This window comes from Chiloscyllium plagiosum, chromosome 11 (assembly GCF_004010195.1).
Source record: "Chiloscyllium plagiosum isolate BGI_BamShark_2017 chromosome 11, ASM401019v2, whole genome shotgun sequence".
NCBI classification, from domain to species: domain Eukaryota; kingdom Metazoa; phylum Chordata; class Chondrichthyes; order Orectolobiformes; family Hemiscylliidae; genus Chiloscyllium; species Chiloscyllium plagiosum.
Window position 1 is genome coordinate 48,965,384 of NC_057720.1, and position 24,787 is coordinate 48,990,170.

General features: G+C 38.7%; 1 protein-coding gene across 4 annotated transcripts in view; it reads left to right on the plus strand.

The window, feature by feature from the left end:
* The window catches only part of frem1b (Fras1 related extracellular matrix 1b), a 188,441-nt gene that overhangs the window by 113,693 nt on the left and 49,961 nt on the right, over positions 1-24,787 (plus strand). For all 4 annotated transcript variants that reach the window (XR_006312980.1, XM_043699276.1, XM_043699278.1 and 1 more), the window contains exons 20-23: positions 5,556-5,781; positions 14,067-14,211; positions 21,856-21,997; positions 23,181-23,376. Coding sequence is in view for 3 of the 4 variants with exons in the window: in XM_043699276.1 (XP_043555211.1) it covers positions 5,556-5,781; positions 14,067-14,211; positions 21,856-21,997; positions 23,181-23,376 (709 nt within the window). In the remaining variant the exon portion in view is untranslated. The remainder of the gene's footprint in view (positions 1-5,555; positions 5,782-14,066; positions 14,212-21,855; positions 21,998-23,180; positions 23,377-24,787) is intronic.

The following is a 24,787-nucleotide window of genomic DNA, read 5'->3' on the forward strand; positions in this document are numbered from 1 at the left end:
TCTGAGCATTGCTTTCCTACTCTTTACTAAGTGCAGCCTCTCAACTTGAAAATATCTCATTTATCCTTATTCTATGCTTCTTGTCCATTAACAAATCTTCTAACTCCCAATTCCATGAACCTTTATCTTGCTTACTATCTCTTTAATGGTACCTTAGCAAATGCCCTTTGGAAATCTAAGAATACTACATTTGCTGTTTCACCTTCATCTACCCAACCAGTTATATCCCCAAAAGCTCTAAGAAATTTCATAGAACCATAATCTACTTAAATTATACTTTTCTAATTGCATCGCTAAGAGTTTGTTAATGTATTCCAGCACATTCCCAATGACTGACAGGTTAAATAGCCTGCAGTTCTCTATTTTCTTTCTTTCCTTTCTTCAACAACAGTACTATATTTGCTAATTTCTAATCTGCTGGGACCATTCCAGTGTAGGAACATTTGGAAATTGCAATCAGTGCATCTACAATCTCTGTGGCAATCTCTTTTAGAACCCTAGGATGTAAGCCATCAAATCCTGAGATTTGTTGACTTCAGTCCATTGAGTTTCCCCAGTCCTTTTTCCTTCTTGATATTTATTCCTTTAATTTCCTCTCTCTTATTAGAATTGTGATAAATAACTTCCATCTCTATGACTGAGGAATCAACATTTGCTTAAGCTACTCTGTTCCTTTGTGATATTTATACAAACTCGTGCATTTGGTTTTTTGCATTCCTCACTAGTTTACTTTGACACTCTATTTTTTCCATTTTGGTCAACATTTTTGTGGCCCTTTCCTGGTTTCTGAATTATTCCCAATCCTTAGATTTATTACCATTCTTTGCAATATTTTACAAATCTTCTTTTAATCAAATACTGTGCTTAACCTCTTTAGTAAAATATGGATTAAATCTTTGTTTCTTGATTTAATATTTTTGCTGAACATTTTGAATTGTTTCTTTAATTGTTTCCACTCTCCACAACCCTCTGGAGTAGAGAATTCCTAAGATTAACAATTCTGAGTGAAAATATTTAACCTGGTTAAATATCAATCACTTTTATTTTAATCTATTAACTTAGGCCACTCTCCCCTCATGCTTATGTAATTTGGTTTGTTTAAGATTCGTGCTTGTGATGGGAGGAAGTCATTTTCAAACTTGGTATAGAATATAATCTTATCTCTTTCTTTCTCTGTGTATTGTTTACTATGATATTACTCATTAACTCTGCTGCATTCCACAATACTAGATATAAAGTAACATTATAGAGACAGTGAGGTCTGCAGATGCTAGAGATCAGAGTTCAGAATATGTTGCTGAAAAAGTACAGCAGGTCAGGCAGCATTCGAGGAGCTGGAAAATCGATGTTTCGGGCCAGAGCCCTTCATCAGGAATGAGGCTGAGAGCCTCAGGGGTAGAGAGATAAATGGGAGGGGGTTGGGGCTGGGAAGAAGTAGCTGAGAGTGCAGTAGGTGGATGGAGGAGGGGTAAAGTAACATTATCCCTAATTGGTGCCCGAATATATTCCTCCAGGTAACTATCACTCGGGCATTCTATAAACTCATCTTCCAGACCACCAGTACTAACTTGATTGTTCCAATACATATGAAGTACAAGTATTAAATTGTTTTTGTTACATGCTTCAATAACTTTTGGGTAATCCTCTAATGGTCTAACAACTGTTCTATCAATTCTACTTCCTGATTTTCAAAGTTAATGCCTTATCTGACTAACATCCTTATGTCATTCTTTACTATGTACACCTTTTCCTTTTTCCTTATGTCTGTCCTTTTTAAATATTGTGCATCCTGGAATATTTACTTCCCAACTTTGTCTGCTCTGTAATTATTTCTTTGTAAAGGCAATTAAGTCTAAAGTATTTATCTTCATTTTTGTAACTCATTCTCTGTCTTTAATGCAGATGTTTTGTGCAATCAGATGAAATAACATCAATTTCTTTTCTTTAATATTCCCATTGTTGACCTTACTGTCTGATGAACTATTAAGTTAAATTCTGTATTTCTTCTTGTATCACTCAGCTTGTCTTTAGTCACATCAATATGCTTTTCTAATGCCTCAATTTTCACTTTAGAATCTCAATCACTCTCAGCTAAACCTTCCTGCATTGCTGTTAGTTTCAAGCCATTTTCCCTTGCTCTGATCACATTTGCTAGTGCATTGTTATGTTTAACTTTCTCTATGTGCCACAATTTGGTTATCATAACCTGGATCGCTAAACTGCTTTGTCCTTTCTCTTGAAGTTTTCAAATAGCCCCTAACATGTACACTCTTCCCAATATTTGGTTTAAATTTCTCTCTAAAGTTCTAGTTGTACAATTCACCAGGACACTGGTCCCAATGGAGTTCATGGGAAAGCCATCCCATTAGTGCAACTCTCTTTTACCCAGTGACCTATGAAGTGAAACCCACCTCTCCCACACCAAACTTTGAGCCTATACTCAACTCACAGATTTTATTTATTATGTTTTTCTTAAGACCTGCTTACCGAGAGGCACTGCTTCATCTTTGGTGCATTGATAATTGAGTTATTTAAATTGCATTGTTTTGTTTTATTAACTAAAGCATATTTCTTTAAATTGATTATGCCAAAACTGTAAGATCAATAAAATGAATTGAAAAATCTAGTTTTTGCATAAATTACATGCAATTGTATTTGTACAACGTGATGTATTCTCTCAAGCAGTTGGAACTAAACATGATTCTGAGTCTGGCTTCTAGGAAAATGACCTTGAAAGCCACTTGCTCTCTCACCTCGGCTTGGTTGCTCACATGCAACTAGGCTTCTCCTGCACATGTGGACCAAACCTCGCTAAGAATTTTCTGAGGTAGACAAAGAAGTGGAGATACAAACAAGGAACCATATTAGGCCAATATGATGCTGGAGCATGTAACTTGTACCTGGAATGATGGAGAGGAGAAAGAACTGGCTGCTGAACAAGCATAGCCCCTTTTCTAAACAATTTCCCTCACTGTCTATACATCTGTCAGAAGCAGACAGGAGGATATATTTTTAAAAATTAATTGCCAGCATTTATTGACAATCCCTTGTTGTCCTTGAAGGGTAGTAGTGAGCTGCACTTCAAACTATTGGAACAAAAACAGAAATTGCTGGAAAATTAAAGCAGGTCTGGCAGAATCTGTGGAGAGAAATCAGAGTTAGCAATTGTCCAGTGGCAATTCTTCAGAACTGGTCCTGTTTGGGGCATTCAGAACTGGTCCAGTGTTGAAGAAGGGTCACTGGACCAGAAACATTAACTCTGTTTTCTCTCCACTGATGTTGCCAGATTTGCTGAGATTTTCCAGCACTTTCTGTTTTTGTTTCCAATTTCCAGCATCCGCCATTCTTTCATTTTTTAAACTTAGTGTTTAAACTGCTGGAGTCCATTTGGTTTAGGTACACCCACCGTGCTGTTGGGAGAGAATTCCAGAATTTTGAACAAGTGACAATGAAGGAAATGCAAACATATCCAAGTCAGGATGGTGGGTGGTTTAAAGGAGAACTTGCAGGTGATGTGGTTCCCATTTATCGGCTGCCCTTGTCCTTCCAGATGATAGTGGTTATAGTTTTGGAAGCTGTTGTTCATGGAGGCTTGGTGAATTTCTGCAGTGCATCTTGTAGATGGTACACATTATTGCTGAGCATTAGTGGTGGAGAGAGTGGATGTATTACAAACAACTAGTCTGTGATGTCGTGGATAGTGTCAAGCATCTTGAATATTATCAGAATTGCACTATCCTAGATAATTGGTAGGTATTCCAGCACATTCCTGACCTGTATTTTGTATTTGGGAGTCAGGAGGTGAGAAATTCATTGCAGGATTCTTGCCTCTGAACTGCCATTGTAGCCATGTTATTATTTAAATGGCTAGTTCAGTTCAGTTTCTGGTTAATGGTAACCCCCCCCAGGATTTTGATTGTGGAGCATACTATGGTAACACCACTGAATGTCAAGGGGCAATGCTTAGACTCTTTCTTGAAGATCACCATTGCCTGGTATTTGTATGGCACAATTGTTACTTGCCACTTTTCAGCCAAATCCTGGCTATTATTCAGATCTTCCTGTGTTTGGACATTGACTGTTTCAATATCTGAGGAGTTGCAAATGGTGCTGAATATTGTACAATCATCAGTAAATATTCCCACTAACAACTTTATGTTGGAGGGAAGGTCATTGATGAAGCAGCTGAAGTTGGTTGTGCAAGGACATATGCCTTCAGAGATGACTAACCGCCAACAACTACTACTATCTTCCTTTGTGCCAGGTTTGCCTCGAACCATTGGAGAGTTTTCCCTCTTGTTGCCATTGTCTCCAGTTTTGTTAGAGTTGCTTTTTATCAAGGGAAGTTTATATCACAAAGTATACTTTGTTCAGTTTTTAACAAATTACTTCAGGTAATGATAGATAAAAAGAGATATTGTTTTATCAAACATTAGCCAATAATAGTTGCTGCAAAGTTTCAATGCTGTTTTCCAATAAGTTTCTTCATTGTGTGAGAGGGGAGTTGCTCTAAAATTCAGTGCTCTATACAAACCATTGCATTCTTTTATAATAATGAACTGACTAACTATTGTCATTCTGCAAATAACCATTATGATTTTAGAAAGCAGGAGCAGTGGTAATGCATGGTTTACATCTGTAATGTATAACCTATTGTAACATACTCAAAACTGACCAATGAAATGTTACAGCGTATTAATGGATTTTCTTATTTCTGAGGTTAACTTTTAAAAGTCTCTAACTCTATATAAAATTGATTTATCTCATGATATTTTATAAAAGCTGTAATGGTTAATATTCTTGAAATTCATTTGTCTTATGCTATGAATGCAATTTTGTTCATGTCCTCCTCAACTGCAATGTAATTTGCCTATGTTTTTAATTTTAACAAGACTTTAGCAATTCTTTATGAATATTTTAAATTTAAAATTCACGTGTTTGACTTCTATGGCCTCATCACTTCCAATTCCTTCTAACTTTACATTTCCCTTAAAACTTCCTGTCACTTCTCACTTTTTAGGGCATTTACCCTACCTTTGTCCCTTCAATCCTTTTAACACTAAACCCATCTGCTTCCAACTTCCATCTCCTCCTTTTATATCACCCACTAAACCCATTTCTTTGGCCAACTCTCTAATTTTTTTTTGACTTATCACTGTTGTTTGACCCTTACATTATTGTTGTGTACATTATATTTGGAACGTGGTGTCGCGTCTTATGAAAGTTGAAAAGGTGTTTTTGATGTTATGAAGGAAAGTCTGAAAATTATCTGCCCACCTCAACTCCTATTAATTTTTTGAAGAACCTAAGAATGAAAAAACTTAGAGGATCTGAGTTCCACTCAAAATTGTGTGTCTCCTCCACTAATATCACACTGCAGTTCCTCTGAGTCTTCACCTCTCACACAGTTGGCCACAATTTCCGCAGAATTATTTTCAAGACATGCTGTCATAATATTTATCTATTACAGAGTGGACGTTGACAAAAATGTGGCATTTAAGTTCTGATGTGTTTCAGTCTTAACTACATATCAATGAAGTTTTCTTTCTATGCAGATAATGGAGGGTGATATATGTGTGATTGGCCCTGGAGTACTGAATGCAGTGGATCTGGACATACCTCAAGATACAATGATTCTCTCTGTGATTAGACCTCCTGCTCATGGAGTCCTTCTGAATGGCATCTATGGAAATGATGTTGCCAAATACAGGCAAATGAATGCTGAAGTTCTACAAAATGATCTGAGGGTACATAGCTTTAGCATGGATGAACTCAAACAAGGTCTGTATACTGTGTGCTGCAGATGTCCTCTGCTGGACACCAAACATTACTGCATAGCTGTATATAACTATCTGCTCCTTATCAGCAAGCTTGTGTGTTATTAAAGGTGGGAAATAAGCTTCGATGTGTATTGTAAAGCAGTGTAGATAGAATAAAAGTAAATCAAAAAGAAATGATTTTGGATTTATTTTTTCCAAATCTTGCTTTTAGACATGGTAAGTAAAGTTCTCCATAGATCTTTATCAGGAACACTTGGGGACTTACTGATTATGGATATAATGTCTGACTATTCTACTATTTGTTTAGTCATAAAACAGCACATCATGTGCAGTGGTTGCCTGAAACATTGCTGTCAAATATCAGGCATTGTTGGATCATTGTCCATTCAGAATCTCCTTTGGGACTAACTGATGCAGAGTGTTCATGTCATTATGGCAATGATTTTCAAACTTTTTAATCTGTAGATCATTTAGTCAGGGCAAAAGACTGTGTCCTCTACTTCCTGGTCCTAACCCATCTAGTTTCTAACTGCAAAAAGTCTCAACAGAATGAATGGAAAGTACTGTGCTGTGTTTGATCGCAGGTGAATGATGTGATGTTTATTCTAAGCTGGAGATATACAGTCTTATGTCGGGTTCATGTTCAGCTGGTTCTCTTCTTCATTTTCATCTCCACAGTTATTGAAAGTCCTACCTGACAGTTGTACTTGCGACAATAACATACAAAAAATTACATTGCCGTTACCTGTGCTTTTCATGACACATCACATAATCTGGCCATGTAATTCATGAGAATGGTAGAGATGAGGGTTATTGTTTGGAGAAATGTATTTGTAACATAGTGGCTTGCTATATTTGACCCATTCCTCTGTTGTAAGTGCTTTAAGTTTAGTTTGCAGCAACCATTAAAAACATTATATGAATAAAAGTAACAGGAAGCTGAAATTGCCATAATTTTTCCCCCTGCCTAGTCCAGGGAAACTGTGATCAATTGTACCTCCCCCATTATTGCCCAACTTGCTATCAACTGACTGAGTACAGACAAGAATCGCACCTGGGATGGCATTATTACTATAAATCAATCCCACACTGAGCTGCACATTTACTAACTGACCCATTAAGAAACACAACCAAATTGTCACTCATTAAGCAAAACCTGCAATAATTTTCTAGAAGCTGGAGTAATTTTGATCATGCTGTTTCCTAAAGGTTGCTTGACCCCCATGTGCCTTTAATTGATACAGGAGATTACATAGGATATACAGCCCAGAAACAGAGTGTGATGTGTTTGCGCTCCACCTGAATCAGCTTCCATCTTTTCTCATAATCAACCTCTATCCTAAATGCTAGTCCAGCTTATCCTTAGATGCATCTATACTATTCACTTCAACCGCTCCCTTTGGTGAAGCATTGCACGTTCTTACCTTTTGTTTAAGAATGTTTTTGTGAACTCCGTTATTGGATTTCTTGCTGACCATCATATATTGACTACTGCTCATTCTGCCATTCCACATAAGAAGCAAAATTTGCCCCGAATGCAGTCTATTTAAATCTTTCATAATTTTAAAGTCTTCTATTTGATCACTTAGGCTTTCAAACCTTTCCTGATATGTAAACTGTTAAGACTATCTGAGGAAGGTTAAGTCAGTTTCCTCTTTTAAATCCTCTCTGAGTCCATCACAATAAATATTTATTTTTTTTTTGCATATAACCATAGGAAGTCGTCATATCAAAGTGAAGAAGGTAATTATAAGCTTTCCTTGAGTGAAAGAAACAGGAATTGTGTTACCTGCAAAGTCTGTGGTGGCAAAAAGTAACATAAAACAACCACACAAGCAAAGGTAATAAGTTTAAAAGGTACAGAGTGTCTGGTACAGACAAGAAGAATAGCAGCTATGCAGATTGTCAGCCTTTATAATCCCTTATGTGCTGAATTTTTAATCTGAAGCCATAGTTGTTGACTAGCATCCTCAGTTGTATCAAAGTGTGTAGCAAAAACTGAAACCAACATACCCATTCCCACAGTGAAAGCACCATGGGCAGTTTCCCTTCGGTTTCATATCTGGATCCCTTCTTTTAACAATTGAATATTGTTCTGCTTTCTCTGTTTGGCTTCCCTTCTCAGTTTCAGGCTCATCCTTATCTCTCTTTGATCTGTGAGAGCTTCCAGCTCTCAGTTTACCTGAATTTATGAACCTGTGCATTAACACATAGTTCTTAGCCAGACTGGTTGGCCCGCCTGGGTGCAGCTTTCCTCTGTTCCTCTACATCCATCTGGATTGGAAAGGAAATAGAGTTTTTGAACTCCTCGAGGAGAATTACCACAAAAGATTTCTATACTTGGCCTCAAATTTGAAGTGCCTGGACCACTGATCAAAAGTGAGCTGCTTAAGCTGTTTACATTGCAGGTATGTTTGGTCAGGACATTTCTTGGGCACATCTGTGGAATACGATGAACAATTTTGTCCCTTATCTATGGAAATATATATTGGCATTGAAGACAGTCCATCAAAGGTTCACTCAGTTTATCTAGGGTATGGAGAGATTTTCTTATGAGGAGAAATTGAGTAGGTTGGTGAGTATTCAATGGAGCTCAGAAGAGTGAGAGGAGACCTGTTGAAGCATCTAATGTTCCTAAGTGCCTTAGCAGGATTAAAGCAGGGAAGTCATTTTCTCTTTTGAGAGAGTATTGGACTAGAATGCATAATCTCAGAGTAAGAAATCATGCATTTAAGACTGAAATGAGGAAGAATTTCTTCTCTGAGGCTAGTGAATCTGCAGAATTGCTTGGTTTAGAGAGCTGTAGAGATTGATTTGGTGAATATAATCAAGGCTGAGATAGAGAGATTTTTAATCAATAAGGGAATCAAGAGTTATGGAGGAAAAAGCAGGAAAGTGAAGTTGTGGATTTTTAAATTAACTATGATTGAATTGAATAACAGAGCAGATTGATGGGCCAAATGAGCATCTACTTCTCTAATGTTTTATGGTCATATGATATAAATTGGTAAGCATTTGAAATAACCCCTTTTTATGCCTCACTATAAGTGGCACTCTCCTCAGATAAGAGGGAGTAAACTTCATGGGCTTCCCTCCATCAGGCTGCCCTGCAATGGCAATATTCATTGTAGGGCTCGTCATTTTAACTGCTGTGTCAACCTTTCAAAAGGGGTAAAGAAGGCATTGTGTATTCCTAATCACATTTATGGGTTAAATGTGCAAACATGAACACTTCACCTGCTCGACAGACCAGAGAAGATGGGGGGAGAAATGAATTTGTAGCAGCAAGGAATGGAAGCTTTTCTCTCTGTTTCTCTCAGCTTGTCAGAAGTCAACACCTAGTGAAAGGCAAGTTAAGGAAAAAACTATTCATTGAGAACTGCACAATATATGTAAGCTTGCCACGGCTGAGGACACCAGTCAACAATAAAACAACTGCGGTCTCGGATTAAAACTTTAAGAACTCTAAAAACTTATAAATTGCATAGCCCATATTCTTCCTCTGTACCAGACACATGTCCTTTTTAAACTTCTAACCTGTGATTGTGTATTTTATTCCAAAATCTGAATCATTAATGTAAACTCTAAACAGCAGTGGCCCCAGCACTGATCCTTGTTTAATCGATTCATACCTTCACCCTCACAATCTGCTTCTGTCCCCTGTTTTGTCGCTTGTCACCTGACTCCACATTCTCTGAACTTTTTCATTAGTACATTATAGGGCACTTTATCATTTGAAAATAAGATAAATTTCATCTACTGTATTACTGTTGTCCACTCTGTTTCTTTCTCCAAACGTTCAATAAAATTGCTCATGCAATATATTTTCTTTGAAATCTGTGTTGCATATTATACTTATTATTTGTAAATATTCTTCTATTCTCTTGTTTAGTAAAAATTCCATTATATTTTCTATGACTGATAATAAGCCGACTGCCTCTGATTTTCTGGACATGTTTTGCCTCCTTCTTAAATATAGGAATTTTATAGCTATCTGCCTGTCCTTTGCCACACTCTTAACAAAATAATTTTTTAAAAAAATGTAGCAGTGCCTCTACTATCCATTTCCTAAATTCTTATATGGAGGCAATTCATTTGCAACACGGATTTTGTCCTTATTGAATAAATTTGTTTAAATAATTCATGACATCCTTACATATTTAAAATTTACGTATCTTGTGACTCATTTTCTTCTTCAACTTCATGGCCATCTGTTTACCTTTTTGGTAAGTACCAAAGTTAAAAACTGTTTAATATTTCTGCCATCTTTTGATCATTGCCTGTGATATTATCCAATCTATCTCATAATTGTTGTTTTGCCATCACAACCCAGTCTTTCATTGATGCAGCTGCAAAATATTTAACTGTTTATCTTTAACATCCCTTGATAACTTAACAGACTCTCTTTCCCTTCCTAACTTGTTGTTTTAATGCCTCTCTTAGCCTCTCTGTATTCTCTCTCATCATAAACAGCAGAGGAATGTATGTATGTACATAATGGATGCCTCTTTCCTAACCCTTAACTGTTCGCTTACACCTTTATTCATTTATGGAGTCTCAGTAATATTTAATTTTTGGTTTCCTTCTAAGTTATCACATCTAGATTATATTTTCCACACTCTTTTGAACATGATTTTATTTCCATGTGTTCTACATCAATATTTAATATTATTGTTGATCATTTATTTTTCTACCTTCTATCCTCAGCTCTTCAAACTTTGGCTTCATTCTAATCGATTAACTTTATTATCATTATAGTTATGTTCTTCCCTATCATTGAAAACATGTTATATTGTTTGACCATTGCCTCATTTTACATCTTTCATCTGTTTTGGTTCAGTCTTCATTATTAAATCCAATAGCGAATCTTCCTGTTAGATATTTTACATATATGAGGAATTCCACAACTCCCCACAAACATCTTCAGTTGTACGACTGCTGTCTGATAACCTAGAGATCTGAATATTTAGCCCATTCAGTTTCTGTGGCAAACAGTTAGATATCACTTATATATCTCTGTAGTTGTCTTAATTAAAGAACCTAAATAAAGTTTGTAATTTACAGAATTGCTAACACAAACCTGATGATATCAGGCATTTTGATTTTTAAAAAAGACTGTAGAAATTCAAGCATTACTCTTTCAAAGTGAACATGAGAAGATAAACAAATGTTATTTAAGGGAAGTGAGGGTGTAGTGATTATGACATTAGATTAGTAGTCCAGAACCCCAGGCTAATGTTCTAGGAATGGGTTTGAATCCTACTACTGCAAACTGAAATCTGAATTCAGCAAACAGCTGGCCTAATGGTGACCGAGTAACTGCTGATTGTCATAAAAACTGATCTGGTTCAGTAATGTCTACCCTCCTGACCACCAACAACGTCCCGGACCTCAAGCTGACAACCCATCCTGATGACCCTACTAACTCCTGACCAGAACCAACATCCCCCATCAACCACTCAACTATCCATCCAAATAGGGCCAACTACTCTGTTCTGTATTTGACTTTACCTTATTCATGTAAAGACCCAAATTCATAATGTGACATCAAACCACATGCTGAAAGAAGAATATCTGAGGATGCAGTTGAAGGAAGCAAAGGATAGTAGCAGAACCATAGAAACCTCAAAGCGTGAAATGTGCATAGCTGGTTACAGTTAGGCACGAACTTACCTACATTTGTTACAAAAATATCAACAGAGTGTAAAACTGAAAGACATTGGAAGGCTATGGAAACAAAGGTATTTTTAGATAGGAGAACCCTTTGACTGGAAAAGAAAACAGCCCATGGAAAAATGTTAAAGTTTGGCTTATTTTGTCAGTTGAAAATGAAGGGTTACAAGATCTGAACTTCTATTTCACTGTCCAACAAATAATGTGGATAATAATGTGGATGTGAAAGGCTTGCTCTATTTGATATTCCAGAGCATCCTTCCCAAACAGAGCCCATGATAGATGTGGAACAAGTTGGTGGACTGTTCAGGTAGAGTTAACTAACTTTACCCGATCATTCTCCAAAGTTTGCTATCTACCTGCTACACATTCACTGTTGGCCCTGCAAAATCCTCTGCTAACTTTATTATTCTGTGACTGGTTAATATGCAGCCTATTATTTTCACGGACGTTCATGTAAGAACTCAGTATATCAACTTCACTATAGATAATGGCTGGCAAATAGCCATCCAATCCACTATTTCTGTCTCAGGCAAAACATTGCTTATGATTTTTCAGCTCCCATGCTTAATAATTAGCTGTAGTTGCAGAAAGTGTGGCTGGAGTAAACTGTAGGCAGCAGTTTGAAGCTGCAGGCACCCTCACAAAGCAAGAGCATTTCAGTGACGTTATTTTGCTTAATGAATTGGCTTCCATGTTCAAAAGTCCCAATGTTGTTGGCATTTCATGCTGAGCACTCAGATTTTGTGCTCAGATTTTGTCTTTTGATTAGGGTCTTAAATGTCTTCCGCAGCAACCTTTACAAGGGACATAACTTGCAACTGTTTCAAAAGATGTCTGACAGTTGAGAGCAAAATGAAATCGAATCGCAGTTCCTGAGTGTCTAACTCCTGGAACTGTCTTTGGACCATTGCTTGCCTCTGCAACTCTTTTTAATTGAAACATTCTATTTTTTTTCTTCATACTTGTTCTAATAAATGCATTGGACGATTCTTCATACTGTATGGGGTGATGCGTGTAGTTTATTAGGCACATATTAGAATCCACTATTAATGAGGTAAAATAGAATATTTATATAATTAAAATGCTATCAGAGTTTTGTGAAAAGGCAATCACGTTTGAAAGTTTCACATGGTTTTGTGAAAAGGCAATCACGTTTGAAAGTTTTATTCGTGCCTTTTGACAATGTAAAAGCAGGATGGATAAAAGGGAACTGGAAGATGCTGTGTATATTTGGATTTCCAAAAGGCATTTGATACGGTGTCATGTAAAAGGTTACTGTGCAACATAAGAGCTCATTGAGTTGGAAGTGATATATAAGCATGGATGGAAGACTGGCTAACTCATGGGAAACAGAGTCAACATATACAAGTAATTTACATGTTGGAAAGCTGCAATTAAGAAAGCTGCAATAAAGCTGCTATTTGTAATCTGTATTAATGACATTGATGATGGGACTGACAATATTGCAGCCATTTTGCAAATGTTACAAAGGTAAGAAGGAAGGTAATTTGTGAGGAACATACAAAAGTTTGCAAAGGGCTATCGATAATTCAAGTGAGTGCAGATAAAAATGGCAGGTAGAGCATAATGTCAGAAAATACATGATTGTCCACGCCAGCAAGAAGATTAGAAAATCAGAAAATTACTTAAATGGAGTCGGACTATTCGCACGGATAGATCTACATGGCCTTGTGCATGAATTAGCAAAAAAAAATGCGTTGAGATACAGAAAGTAATTAAAAATGCCAGCAGAATATTGACCTTTATTACAAGGGAAATGTAGAATAAATGCAGGGAAGTCAGCCACATTAGGGAGATTTAAACAATCCTTAGATAAGCACATGGGTGATTTTGGGATAGTGTAGGGGAATGAGCTGAGAATAGTTCACAGGTCGGCGCAACATCGAGGGCCGAAGGGCCTGTTCTGCACTGTATTGTTCTATGTTCTATGTTCTAAATACTACAATTGTCCACGGCAGTGATGAGATGATACCTTGAGTATACTGTACAGTTTTGCTTTCCATACTTAAGGAGGGATGTTCTTCGATTGGAAATAGTTTAGAGAAGGTTCACAAGCCTTATTTCTGGGATAAAGAAGAAGTTGAACAGTCTCGGCATATATTTATTGAAATTTTGAAGAACATGAGGTGATCCCATTAAAACATAAAACAGGCTGAGGGAGCCTGATGGGGTGGATGCTGAGAGATTTCCTCTGATGGTGGAAACTAAAGCAAGGGGGCACAGTTTAAAATTATAATTTTCTTAAAGACATTGTTGAAGGGTTCTTTCTCTCAGAGAATATTTTGTCTTTAGAATTCTATGCATCAGATAGCAGTGGAGGCTCTCATTGAATATATTCAAGACTGAGTTAGAAAGACTTTTGATTAACATGTGAGTAATGGTTTGTAAGGAACAGGCAGAAAGAGGAGTTAAGGCCATAATCAGATCAGTCATGATTTTATTGAATGGCAGACCAGGCTAGATGGATTGAATGGCCTACCCCTATTATTTGTTATGATTTTATGATCTTTTAAAGGATGCTATACATTTTTATAGGATAACTACTTTGGTATTACTCTTGTTACGACCGTATTTTGTTTTCTCTCATAGGAATGAAGCTTATGTACATGCATGATGACACAGAAACCTTGAAGGATAGTTTTACCATTCAATTAACAGATGGCAAGCATGCAGTACAAGAGACAGTACACGTCAGCATTATATTGGTCAACGATGAGAAGCCAGTTATTTTAAAGTAAGCTCCAATTCTCTGATGAGAAATCCACAATACATAACCCTACATGATTTCAAAGCATAATTGGGATTGGAAGGAAGGATGAGCTTGAGGAGAGAAGGGAGGGGTCAGGGGAGGGGACGGAGATAAGAGAAGGGAGGAAATGGATGATAGGTTCATTTCTGAAGTTTGATGCAGTTTTACATTTCAGAGTATGTCACAGACCTAAATTCTATTAATATTCCCCATACAGTGTTTGTCTTGAGGGCTGTCATTTGGTATCATTATTTAAATCTCATAGTGCGGAACAACTATATCACAAATATTGATTGATTTAACATCAATTTTTGAGTTGCTCTCTCTATTGAACTGCTGTAACTGTTCAATGAATCTTATTCAATGATACAGAACTCATTGAAACCAAAGATATCAGGGGCCATGTTTAATTACAAAATAAATGATTCAGGACTTCTGATTCAATTGAATTAGTGAATAGCAATAAAGTGTAGTGACTTCTATGAATTTTAAAACAAACTTAATGTGGAGAGTGAGTTCCACCATTATATATTTTCTCAATCTTCTGCTTTTCATCTTATGAATTAAGTAACTAAAATGTTGGCAGCGTATTTTGGGTAATCATTTGTTGAGTGAGGTGGGAGTCACTGCTGTCACTGCTCACTGCTGTCAAGACTTTCCAGCTTCCACACCTTTGACACCATGTTTAAAGGCCAGCTGCACACTGCTTCAGATGCTGAAAGCTAAGATCTACCCCTCACAATGTGGGACTTGACACATAAAATGTGACAAAAAAAGGTAAGCTCCTACCACTTCCCAAACAAGGATTGAGAGTTTCTGGCCAACCAAGTGACAGAGAGGAGAACACTCCTTTGTTGAGCTGATGATTATAGAAGGCATTGCCAACAAACACAGCCAGCCTGGTCAAACATTGTACTACGAATAACTGTTATGTCCCAAGATGAAAAAGGAGCATGCAGTGTCACAACAAGGTCAATGGCTTCCTGTATTCTGCAAGGTAAGTGCCACCATCCTTTCTCCACTGCCACTTAATGCACAGGACCACCAGTCATTCTACCTCTGCCACTGTACAAGCATCTCACCAGGTTGTATAAGCTACAACGTTTAGTAATGCATACATAACATCCACTCAAGGGCCCTCATTCACTTTAACTTCTCAAACTCATCATCCTTCCTGCCCTCTGCATTTCTTACTCACTCAATGGGGACATCTCACCAGTTCCCCTAGTTGTGCATCAACAAAAACTGCTCTTATACCATTTTCATTGCACTCAATGCCTCTTATTGTCTCATTGCAGGAAAAAAAAACTGGCGGCTTTGTCCAAATCTGGTTGGCGAGAGAAGGATGTGTGGTTGCCAGACATGAAGTTCCTCACTCCCTCTGATGAGAATATTCTGGTTTTCACTAAAAAAGAGCATGATGGCTCATATGGAGATAGGAGACACCAATGGACACCAACCCAGTAGGCTCCATTGTGCTGTGTTTCTCTCCCATTACCATCAGCTCAAACACATTCTTCTTCTGCACAAGCCTCTACCCATCTTCTCCAACTACTTACCTATCTTATTTCATGCAGGCACAAGCCACACTCACTGATTATCCACAAAAAGACCATACAGAAACCTTCACCTCTGAGGAAGCCAATAAACCTGTAGAGGGTGCACTGAGAAATCTTTCACCTCTGAGGTACACTATCTCGATTAGATTACAGACATCATGTGATGAACACATTACTGGCAGATCACTGCAACTGGCCATCGAAGAAACACCCCAGTCTCTGGCACTCAGGTCTGCAGGAAGTCAGATATCTGCTCAGCCCTTGGCAAAGGGTATGCCCCTGGTCTCATCCATAAATTACTTGATCAATCAGACCCAGAAACATCAGGTAGGTTTGCCAGAGAGAAATTGGAAGTAGACAAGCAGGAGGCTGGAAGAACACAGCAAGCCAGGCAGCATCAGGAGGTGGCGAAGTCAATGTTTTGGGTATAACCCTTCTTCAGAAGGTTGATTTCTTCACCTCCTGATGCTGCCTGGCTTGCTGTGTTCTTCCAGCTTCCTGCTTGGCTACTTTGGATTCCAGCATCTGCATTTTTTTTGTCTCTAAGAGAGAAATTGGAAGGCTGAAAAGAAGATTGGAGGAATTCTCCAACTTTTTCATTATAGTTCTGGGTCTGAAATGTGTACCGGTTATCTCCATGGATAGGTTTATAGTCACCATGGCGACCTGTGAGTTCCCAGTGGCTGTTGGACATGTGTGTCAACCTAAATTCTATTGCTTTAGCATCAGATCTACAGTGTCAGTGACAAGGTGATGGGAATGACCTTACTCCAGGTATCTGCTGGTGTACACATGGAGGAGAAGTGACAAACACAACACTCTTCAGAGATGCCCAGGCTTTCCACCTCCTATGATGCAAAGTGTCCAGCAATATAATCTGAGGAAGGTGAGTGTGCACTTGGGTCAGAGACTCTCAGCAGGACAAAGGCACCAGGTGATGATTATCCAAGTATTCCAAGCCAACCATTCCAATCATTATAGCTGGCTCCTTCTTCCTAGCTGTGAAGCATGTACTTAGACATAGTGGGGGGAAGGGAAGACAAGAATATACTGAGGACACTTCATCCTTGGAAATAACATATCACTATTGTTAATATATCTTCATTTGCACTGTTACAATGTCTGCTATGGAGTAATTTTCACTGTCAGAGTTGGTTAAGTCACGCCCATATGAGAGATAAGGAGCATCATTACAAATCCCAAGGATGTCAAAAGTTATACTCATCAAGCATTGCCCATCGATCACAAGCAGCAGATTCTTTGACTGCAAATGGCCTCAGACATTAAAGATCCTTGAGCTGTGATGTTGGGGACTTTAATGCAGACAGCACTGAGGCTGAGCACAGTGTGCAGCAGGGCGTGTGCTGGAGCCGAGCCTGCAAATGTGATTGGACACTTACACAGATCCATATGACTGACAGCGAGGATTTCACATATGTCTGCAGGAAAAGGTAATACTATGTTATCTTTTCATGGGCGTTATGCACTGACATTCAAGACTAGAAGATGTGCAATGGGCAGCTCACCCATTCACTTTCCCTCATGGCATAGTGGTCTCCTCGGACAAGCTGCACAAAGTGCTGCCTTTCACTGATTGAAGGCAGTCCTCTAGGATGCTAAAGAATTGCAAGGCAATGCCACAGTCTAGGAGCACTTTGAAATATTGAAGGATAACAATGATGGAAAGGTACTGTCTTCTGTAATGATGTTTTATCTTCCAAAACTTTCTATGGAACATAGTTGGCAAATTGGAATTTCAGTTTCCACTTTTAATGTCCTTGTTCTCATGACAAGGAGGTAATTTGTGTGCCCAATGTAATGTTCCCAATTGCTTGAGACCATAATTCTTTTAGCAGTGTAGGCATGTGTACTCATCCAGAAATGTGCACAATGCCAGATCCTCTACACCATCACATCATGCATTAAGATTACACTGCACATGCACAGAGAAAAGTGTGATGGGTTCACATAGAGGAATGAGGACTTGATGAGGGAGGAAAATGTCTGGTGAGGGAAAAGCAGGGAGCCAATGTGAGGGAGAAAGAGGAGTGGTCTTCCCTTCATTCTCATCCTTTCCATTCCTCCATTCTTTCTCTCTCTCTCTCTTTCACTCCCACACCCTTCCCTTCCCTATCCTTCCCCAAATACCCTCTGTATCTCCTGCCCTCTCTGTATCCCCCTGCACTCCCTGTGACCCCTGCCGGTCCTGTCTTCTCCTCCCTTCCAGCCCTCCCTCCTGACCCTTGCCTCGCCCTGCCCTGCTCATTCACAACTGTAGCTATTATTACACTTGCACATATTTGCAGGGAATAGCCGTTATACACTGTGTATCAGCAAACGCAGCCTAATTTTTATTCGTTACTCTTCGTCAATGAATGACCTGTCAATGAAATGCAAGTTGAGGCATATTTAATGCAATTGGCAAAAATAAGATCTCAAAATAAAAGTTCTTTACTTCACCCCCAAAGGAAAAGTATAATAATATGCTCCTCAAATTAGCATGTGATTGCACCATTTCAGAAAATGGCAGTTCGGATAGTACAACACAGCACAAGAACAGGCCCTTCGGCCCACAATTTCTGTGCCAACCATGACTCCATTCTAAACTATTCCAGTCTGTCTACACATGGTCCAAAGAACAAAGAATAAAGAAAATTACAGCACAGGAAAAGGTTCATCGACTCTCCAAGCCTGCATGGTATCTCTTTGTTCCATGCTTGTTCACGTGCCTGTCTAAATGCCTCTGAAACATTGCTATCTGCTTCTACCACCTTCCCTGGCAGTATATTTCCAGGGAAGTACCACCCTCTGCATAAAGAAAACCTTGCTTTGGACATCTCCTTTAAATGTTCCCCCTCTCACTTTAAACCTCTGCCCCCTAATCTTTAACATTTCTACCTTGGGAAAGAGGCTCTGATTATCCACCTATCCTTGCCTCTCATCATTTTATATACTTGGATTAGGTCAGTTCTTCACCTCCAATGACCTTAAGAAAGGACAATCTACATGGGGATTTTGTATCAATGGTCTGAGACGAATCAGATTGCTGCTTTTAAGTCCTGTCTAACCAAACTGATGAACTAAGGTTAACTGCCCAATTGACTAACACATTGCGTTGAATCCCCACCTCCCCTTCCCTTAGCACAGATCCTCTGCTTTCATAACCAACTGCTGACATTCACCAGTTCGACCCTATGCTTGTAAAAACAAACATTAAGTAAGTCAAAATGAATGTCGAATCCTGAAATATATTAAGAATGAAGTGTTATATGCTATGACTTTATCAGCCTCCATAAATATCAATGTGCCCACTTTACCCCGCAGTCCTTGACTTTGGAAATTCCCAAGCTTTTTTATCCATACCTTCCCCTGTAGAGGCTAAGATTTTATATTTGAACCCACTCCCCTCCATTCCAGACCTACCACCACTCCCCAGTTCTCTAGGAACCGCATCCTACAACCATCAATTGCATCCTATCATTTTCACAGTTCCGACAGCAACCCAGTACAAGTGAAGCTCATTCCCATTCTTGAGTTGCTTACTTTTTCAGGACTCCATGGACAGTACCATGACAGGCCCTTCAGCCATTATTGACCAGAATGCCATGGAGTCACCATAGTCCACCATTTGGATTAATTTGACAGGAGAGCCCTGACTGATTATGACCCAACTCCCAGACTGTTGTCTCCACAGCACCCTGACAATCCAACCTGTAATCCTCAGTCAGATTATATCTGAACTACAAGACTGACCAAGAGCTAATACCAGAACTGCAAGTGGATCTGCAGACTGTTAGTAGTTAATGGTGCCTGACTGACCATGGTGAATGCCCTGTGGTGCGATAAGAGAGCCACTTATCTGATAGGGGCAGTATCCCTGACTGTAGTCCCCCTTCAATCTACTAAAGACTCTTCCTTGTTGATATTTGCACACCATTATCTTGAGTCCTGAGAAAGCAAACAACGCAAGAATGAGGCTGAGCTTCACTGCACTGGCTTGCTGTAAGAATGGTGACAATGATAGGCAGCAAAATTGTTGTTTGTAGGATGAGTTCCCAGAGAATTGGGAAGTACTGGTAGCTTTGGAATGGAGGGGGCTGGGTTCAAATATGTCATGGTAATCTTGGCCTCCTACATGAGATGGGTATAGGTACATGCAGAGTGTTTCCTATGTAAGTTGCTGACACATTGCATACCTCTAATGTTCTGCACTTTGTTACGTCAATGGCGGGATTGCCACCCACTGTCAGACTGATAGATTGTCTGCTCACCTTCACAAGCCTCCTGCCTCTCCCTTTGTGACAAAAAGCAAAATGCCCCTATAATTGAGCACCAGAAACTTTGTATGCTAAGAAAGCAGGCATGCTCAGAAAGTAATATAGTTAGAAATAAAAAAACGGCAAATGCTGGAATTCAAGGTAGACAAGCAGGAGGCTGGAAGAACAAGGCAAACCAGGTAGCATCAAGAGGTGGAGACATCAATGTTTCAGGTGTAACCCTCCTTCAGGATGTCCTGAAGAAGGGTTACACCCAAAACATTAATTTCTCCACCTCCTGATGCTGCCTGGTTTTGCTGCGTTCTTCCAGCCTCCTGCTTGTCTACCTAAGTAAGTAATATGTCCCTCACAGAAGCTGCCAGCCTCCAAGTAAACATTATAGGAAGTGAACTGTAAGAAAACAAGCTAAGATGCATGTATCCATGTCAGTACAAAACCATCCTTTGCAAATGCAGGAGATGCAAGGCTAGCCCTGCACACAAAGCAACTTGGCAGAAGCATGCAATTTATAGGTTTCCCTGAGCTCCAAAGCAAATTGTTGAAGGCCTGAAGTGGAGGCTGAGCTAATCCAAGCACAGGCATAATCATGTAGTGAGACTGATGGATTATTGACGTGAAGTTGTATGGATGAAAATTTGAAGAGGATGATGTCCATAGAGATTGCAGGGTTCTTTGTGAAGAAGAGGCAGTAACATGATGACTAGGCCAGGCATGTGACAAAACACAGCTACTAGATGCCTACTCTGTTCTATTGGTGAGGAATTTTCATCATCAAGTTTCTCAATGGAAAAGAGGAGACTTGGAAGTTGAATGTTAGTAGGGTGAGTTTTAATGAGATTCAGGTGCAAGAAAACATGATGAATACCACTCAATGGATTCTGAAGTTGGCGTTTAAAGGTTGAGGAGAAAGTTGGGAGAGATTTTCTTGACATCAAAAACCTGACTCTTTTCATTATTGCCCAATTTTTCCCCATTGTAACTATCTAGCTCAGTGGAACCATCAGGGCATTTAAATCTCTTACCTTTAAACAACTGGCTGCAGTACTTAATAATTCATGTTTGTTATTTCAGTTTGTAGATATAGCGCAAGGGTTATCATTATAGGATAAGTGCTGTATGAGTGTTTTCATAATCTGTCATCATTATAGTGGTAAACCCGTGATTTCACAGTCTGATTGGCATCTCAGTGTTTATAAAGTACTAGATGATTTAAATACAAATGCTTTTTTTTTGTTTATTTAGTGAGAATTAAGTGTTTGTAGGATGTCAAATTATTTTTTTTAATCTGTTTTTATTAAAATAATGAATTAATCAATAAACACTTTAGAAATTTATAGAACTTTAGCATGGACCCTGATGTCTCTCCATGGTAGATAGTGGGTGAGTTGGAGAAATGGTATAAGGACAAAGGGAATGGATGGGGGCATGAGTTAGCATTAGGTTGGCACGGGGTTCTAAATGGCAGGAAGTAGATTAATAGATTGGTATTGAGGCAGCAGAGAGCATGGGGAATGGGTGGAGAGGCATAGCTTGGCATGGAGCATATAAGAGGGTCATAAATGGGGAATGTGAGAGGTGGAAGAAGGGTGAGGGCTGTTTTTAGTTTTGTTGTCTTTCTAAATCTGGGAAAGGTTTGGAATACTGAAAGATCTTTCAAAAAGCCTGTCTCCATATCTGTAACCCTTGTGACTGCCTCCACATCCTTCTCATGGTCAACAAACATGACTCCTGTCTCAACTGCAGTGGTAATTTTACCTCTGGGTTGGATCAATGACTGTTCTTTATTTGTTCAGAAACACTGGTTTGCAAGTGGAAGTGGGGGAAAACAAAGTTATTTCCAGTGTGGCTTTAGAAGCTGAAGACAAGGACACACCACGATTCAAGCTTTACTATGTCATCAATACTGTTCCCACATTTGGACAGCTTCAATTCAAGGTAAAAACTGATAGAATTTTCCTTGATTTTTCCATTTATCGAAGGAATTCAGAAAAATGATTGCTTTAAATAACTATGCTACACAAGAACTAAGATTATTCTCCTCAGAAAAGCATAGGTCATTAATCATTCACAGAAAATTATTCTTAAATAGTAGTGAGAAGTGGGGGGAAGACTTCCTCTGCTCCTTTATACAGTGATATAATAAGTATTTTGCTAAGTTGATGAAGATTCCCTGTGGTCAGTAGCTCTTGTTCGAATAGAAACATGTTCAAGGAGAAAGACATGTCAGAGCATTGCAAATCAGATCCAGAGGCACTCTGCATGAACTACATCAATCATTTTAAAATGTTGCTGAACATTGAGACCAAAAAATTGCCCTCCTCCCTTTATCATTCAATAATTTGTTTCAGTTGAAGTGGGAGTACAAGACATGCAACCTAAAAATTCCAGCACTTCCATGTGTTTCGTGACAGGGATTATTTGTCTGCCACCTTAACATCACCATAACCTTGTATCAAATTCCAAAGACAAGATTATCACCATAACTCTGATGGGGAAATGTTGCTGTAACAGCCCTACAGGAGCACTTAGACAGCAACTGTTCGAGGTCACCTTGCCGGTAGAGTGGCCAGGGATTTGTGGGATCACTGAGATCTATGTCTTCTCCAAAGTTGAAATATGTGAAACATGAGTCTTCTCAGTCTGCTCATGTAGATCTAAACAATATTTTGAAGAACTGACTTGGTGTCCTCATCAACATTTATCACCTGATCAAAATTGTAAAACAATTGGTTAGCCTTGTAATGCTCTTTTACTATGAGCATATTGATATAAGCACAGTTTGCCCAAATACACAATGTAACTAGTAAATAAATTTAAAAATCACAAAAGAAAATCTCGTCTACTAGATTTTAAATTTACCAATGTAATTTACAAATACCATTGTAAATATGTGTCTTTATTTGCATTGCAATAATGATCCATATGGAAATGATTGACAATCTAGTACTCTTGATTGATAACTGCTTATAATGTTCCCAGTTGCAACATAATGAATTTAGAGATATAAAGTTGACGAAAGCAATGATCAAAGGCTAAGATGGGCTGAATGCAGTAATCTGAGCTGTGCAAAATCACTCCAGCACATTATTTTAAAAATCTACTTTTTTTTTTGAAACAGACTGAACTTGAATGGATTCATTTATATCCAGGCATGAACTATAGTCAAGAAGATATAGACCTGAATCGAGTCTGGTATCTACACACAACTATTGTGGGGTTAAAAGGTCATGACAATTTTCGCTTTCATGTTACAGATGGGGATAACTCCTCACCTTCACAGTCTTTTCATATTTTGCTCAAACACATGAATAAAGGTGAGTAAATTATAGTTTTGAAGAAATCCCATTATAAAGCTTTTTGATGTTCTTAGTTAGCTTAGAGTTGTCAACTGATGGAAAGATTATCTGTCTGAAAACCGACAATGTCTATCATGATGTTTTGATATGATGTATAGCATTGCATTGTATATTTGCAAATATGTGAAAGTTTGCTGAATGATACATTTTTCTTGACTGAAAACAAAAAGTGGGAGAAGTTACAACAGGTCGTGGAGAGAGAGCAAGCTAATGGTTTGAATCTAGATGACTCTTCGTAAAAATGGACTGTGATGAAGAGTCACCTAGACTTGAAATATTTGCTTGCTCTCTCTTCATGGATGCTGCTTGAACTGCGGTGATTTCTAATATTTGTTGTTTTCAGTATAGATTCCAGCATTTGCTGTAATTTGCTCCTACTTGGTACATTTTCCTGGACTTGCCCTTGAATAGGTATGAATCCAAGTGGCTCATAATTCTTCGACTTACAGTAACTTGACTTAAAATTGTCCTACATTATGCTGATGTGGATTTTGCCTGCAGGGAATACTTTACCTAATATGGCAACGTTTACATTTTCGTTTATAACGTAAGAGACAAAGTGTGGATAACATGGTATTGAAGAATCCAAACAGATGTTTATTAATATATATGAGTATTACACTCTCACCTGCAACATCTTCCCTCACTCACTGTCACCCACTACAAATCCCATCACCATTAAGCCTGCGTGCCATCTGTATTACCTATTCTCCTGCTTGGGCACCTCCCTGCTTGCTACGCTATCCACTTTCCTCTTCCATGATAGCTTCCTCTGTCTCATTCCATGAGAAAAAAAAAGCTCACAATAGGACATAAAGAGTCAAGGTGGGTGGTGGGCTCTCTGACTTTCAGCTCCCTCCTCGGTATGTGGAGACTATCCTGAATCTCACCAGCTTGAGTCACTGTGTACAAACCTTAAGACTAGTATTAGAGGCTGCCTTTGAATTACTGTGTCAGACCTACTGAGCAAAGGCAATGTTCTTTGAAATGACTGAGGCCTGCTGATAACCATGATAAGCTTCCTGCCTTTGTGTCTGCTAAATGGCAAGGCAAGGCAGAAGTAAGGTGATCCTGGTATTTCTGGCAGAGAGGCCAGTGTGCAAAAAAGGATGCTGAACACATCCATGTAGACTCGGAGTGAGTGAGCACTACGATAGTATGCATATAAGCTGGTGATGCATGAGCTAGGTGCTTGTCCCTGAGTGCATACTATCGTGAAGCAAGGCTAGTTGCTGGGGCAGCATTGAAGAACAGAGTGCACTCTAAATACATCAGAGATTTGCCATGAGGATTCCTACAAGTTGGCACATATCAGATGCCAGTGTTCATGGACATTGACTGTGCCCTGAGGTGGAGGTCCTTTGGTGGA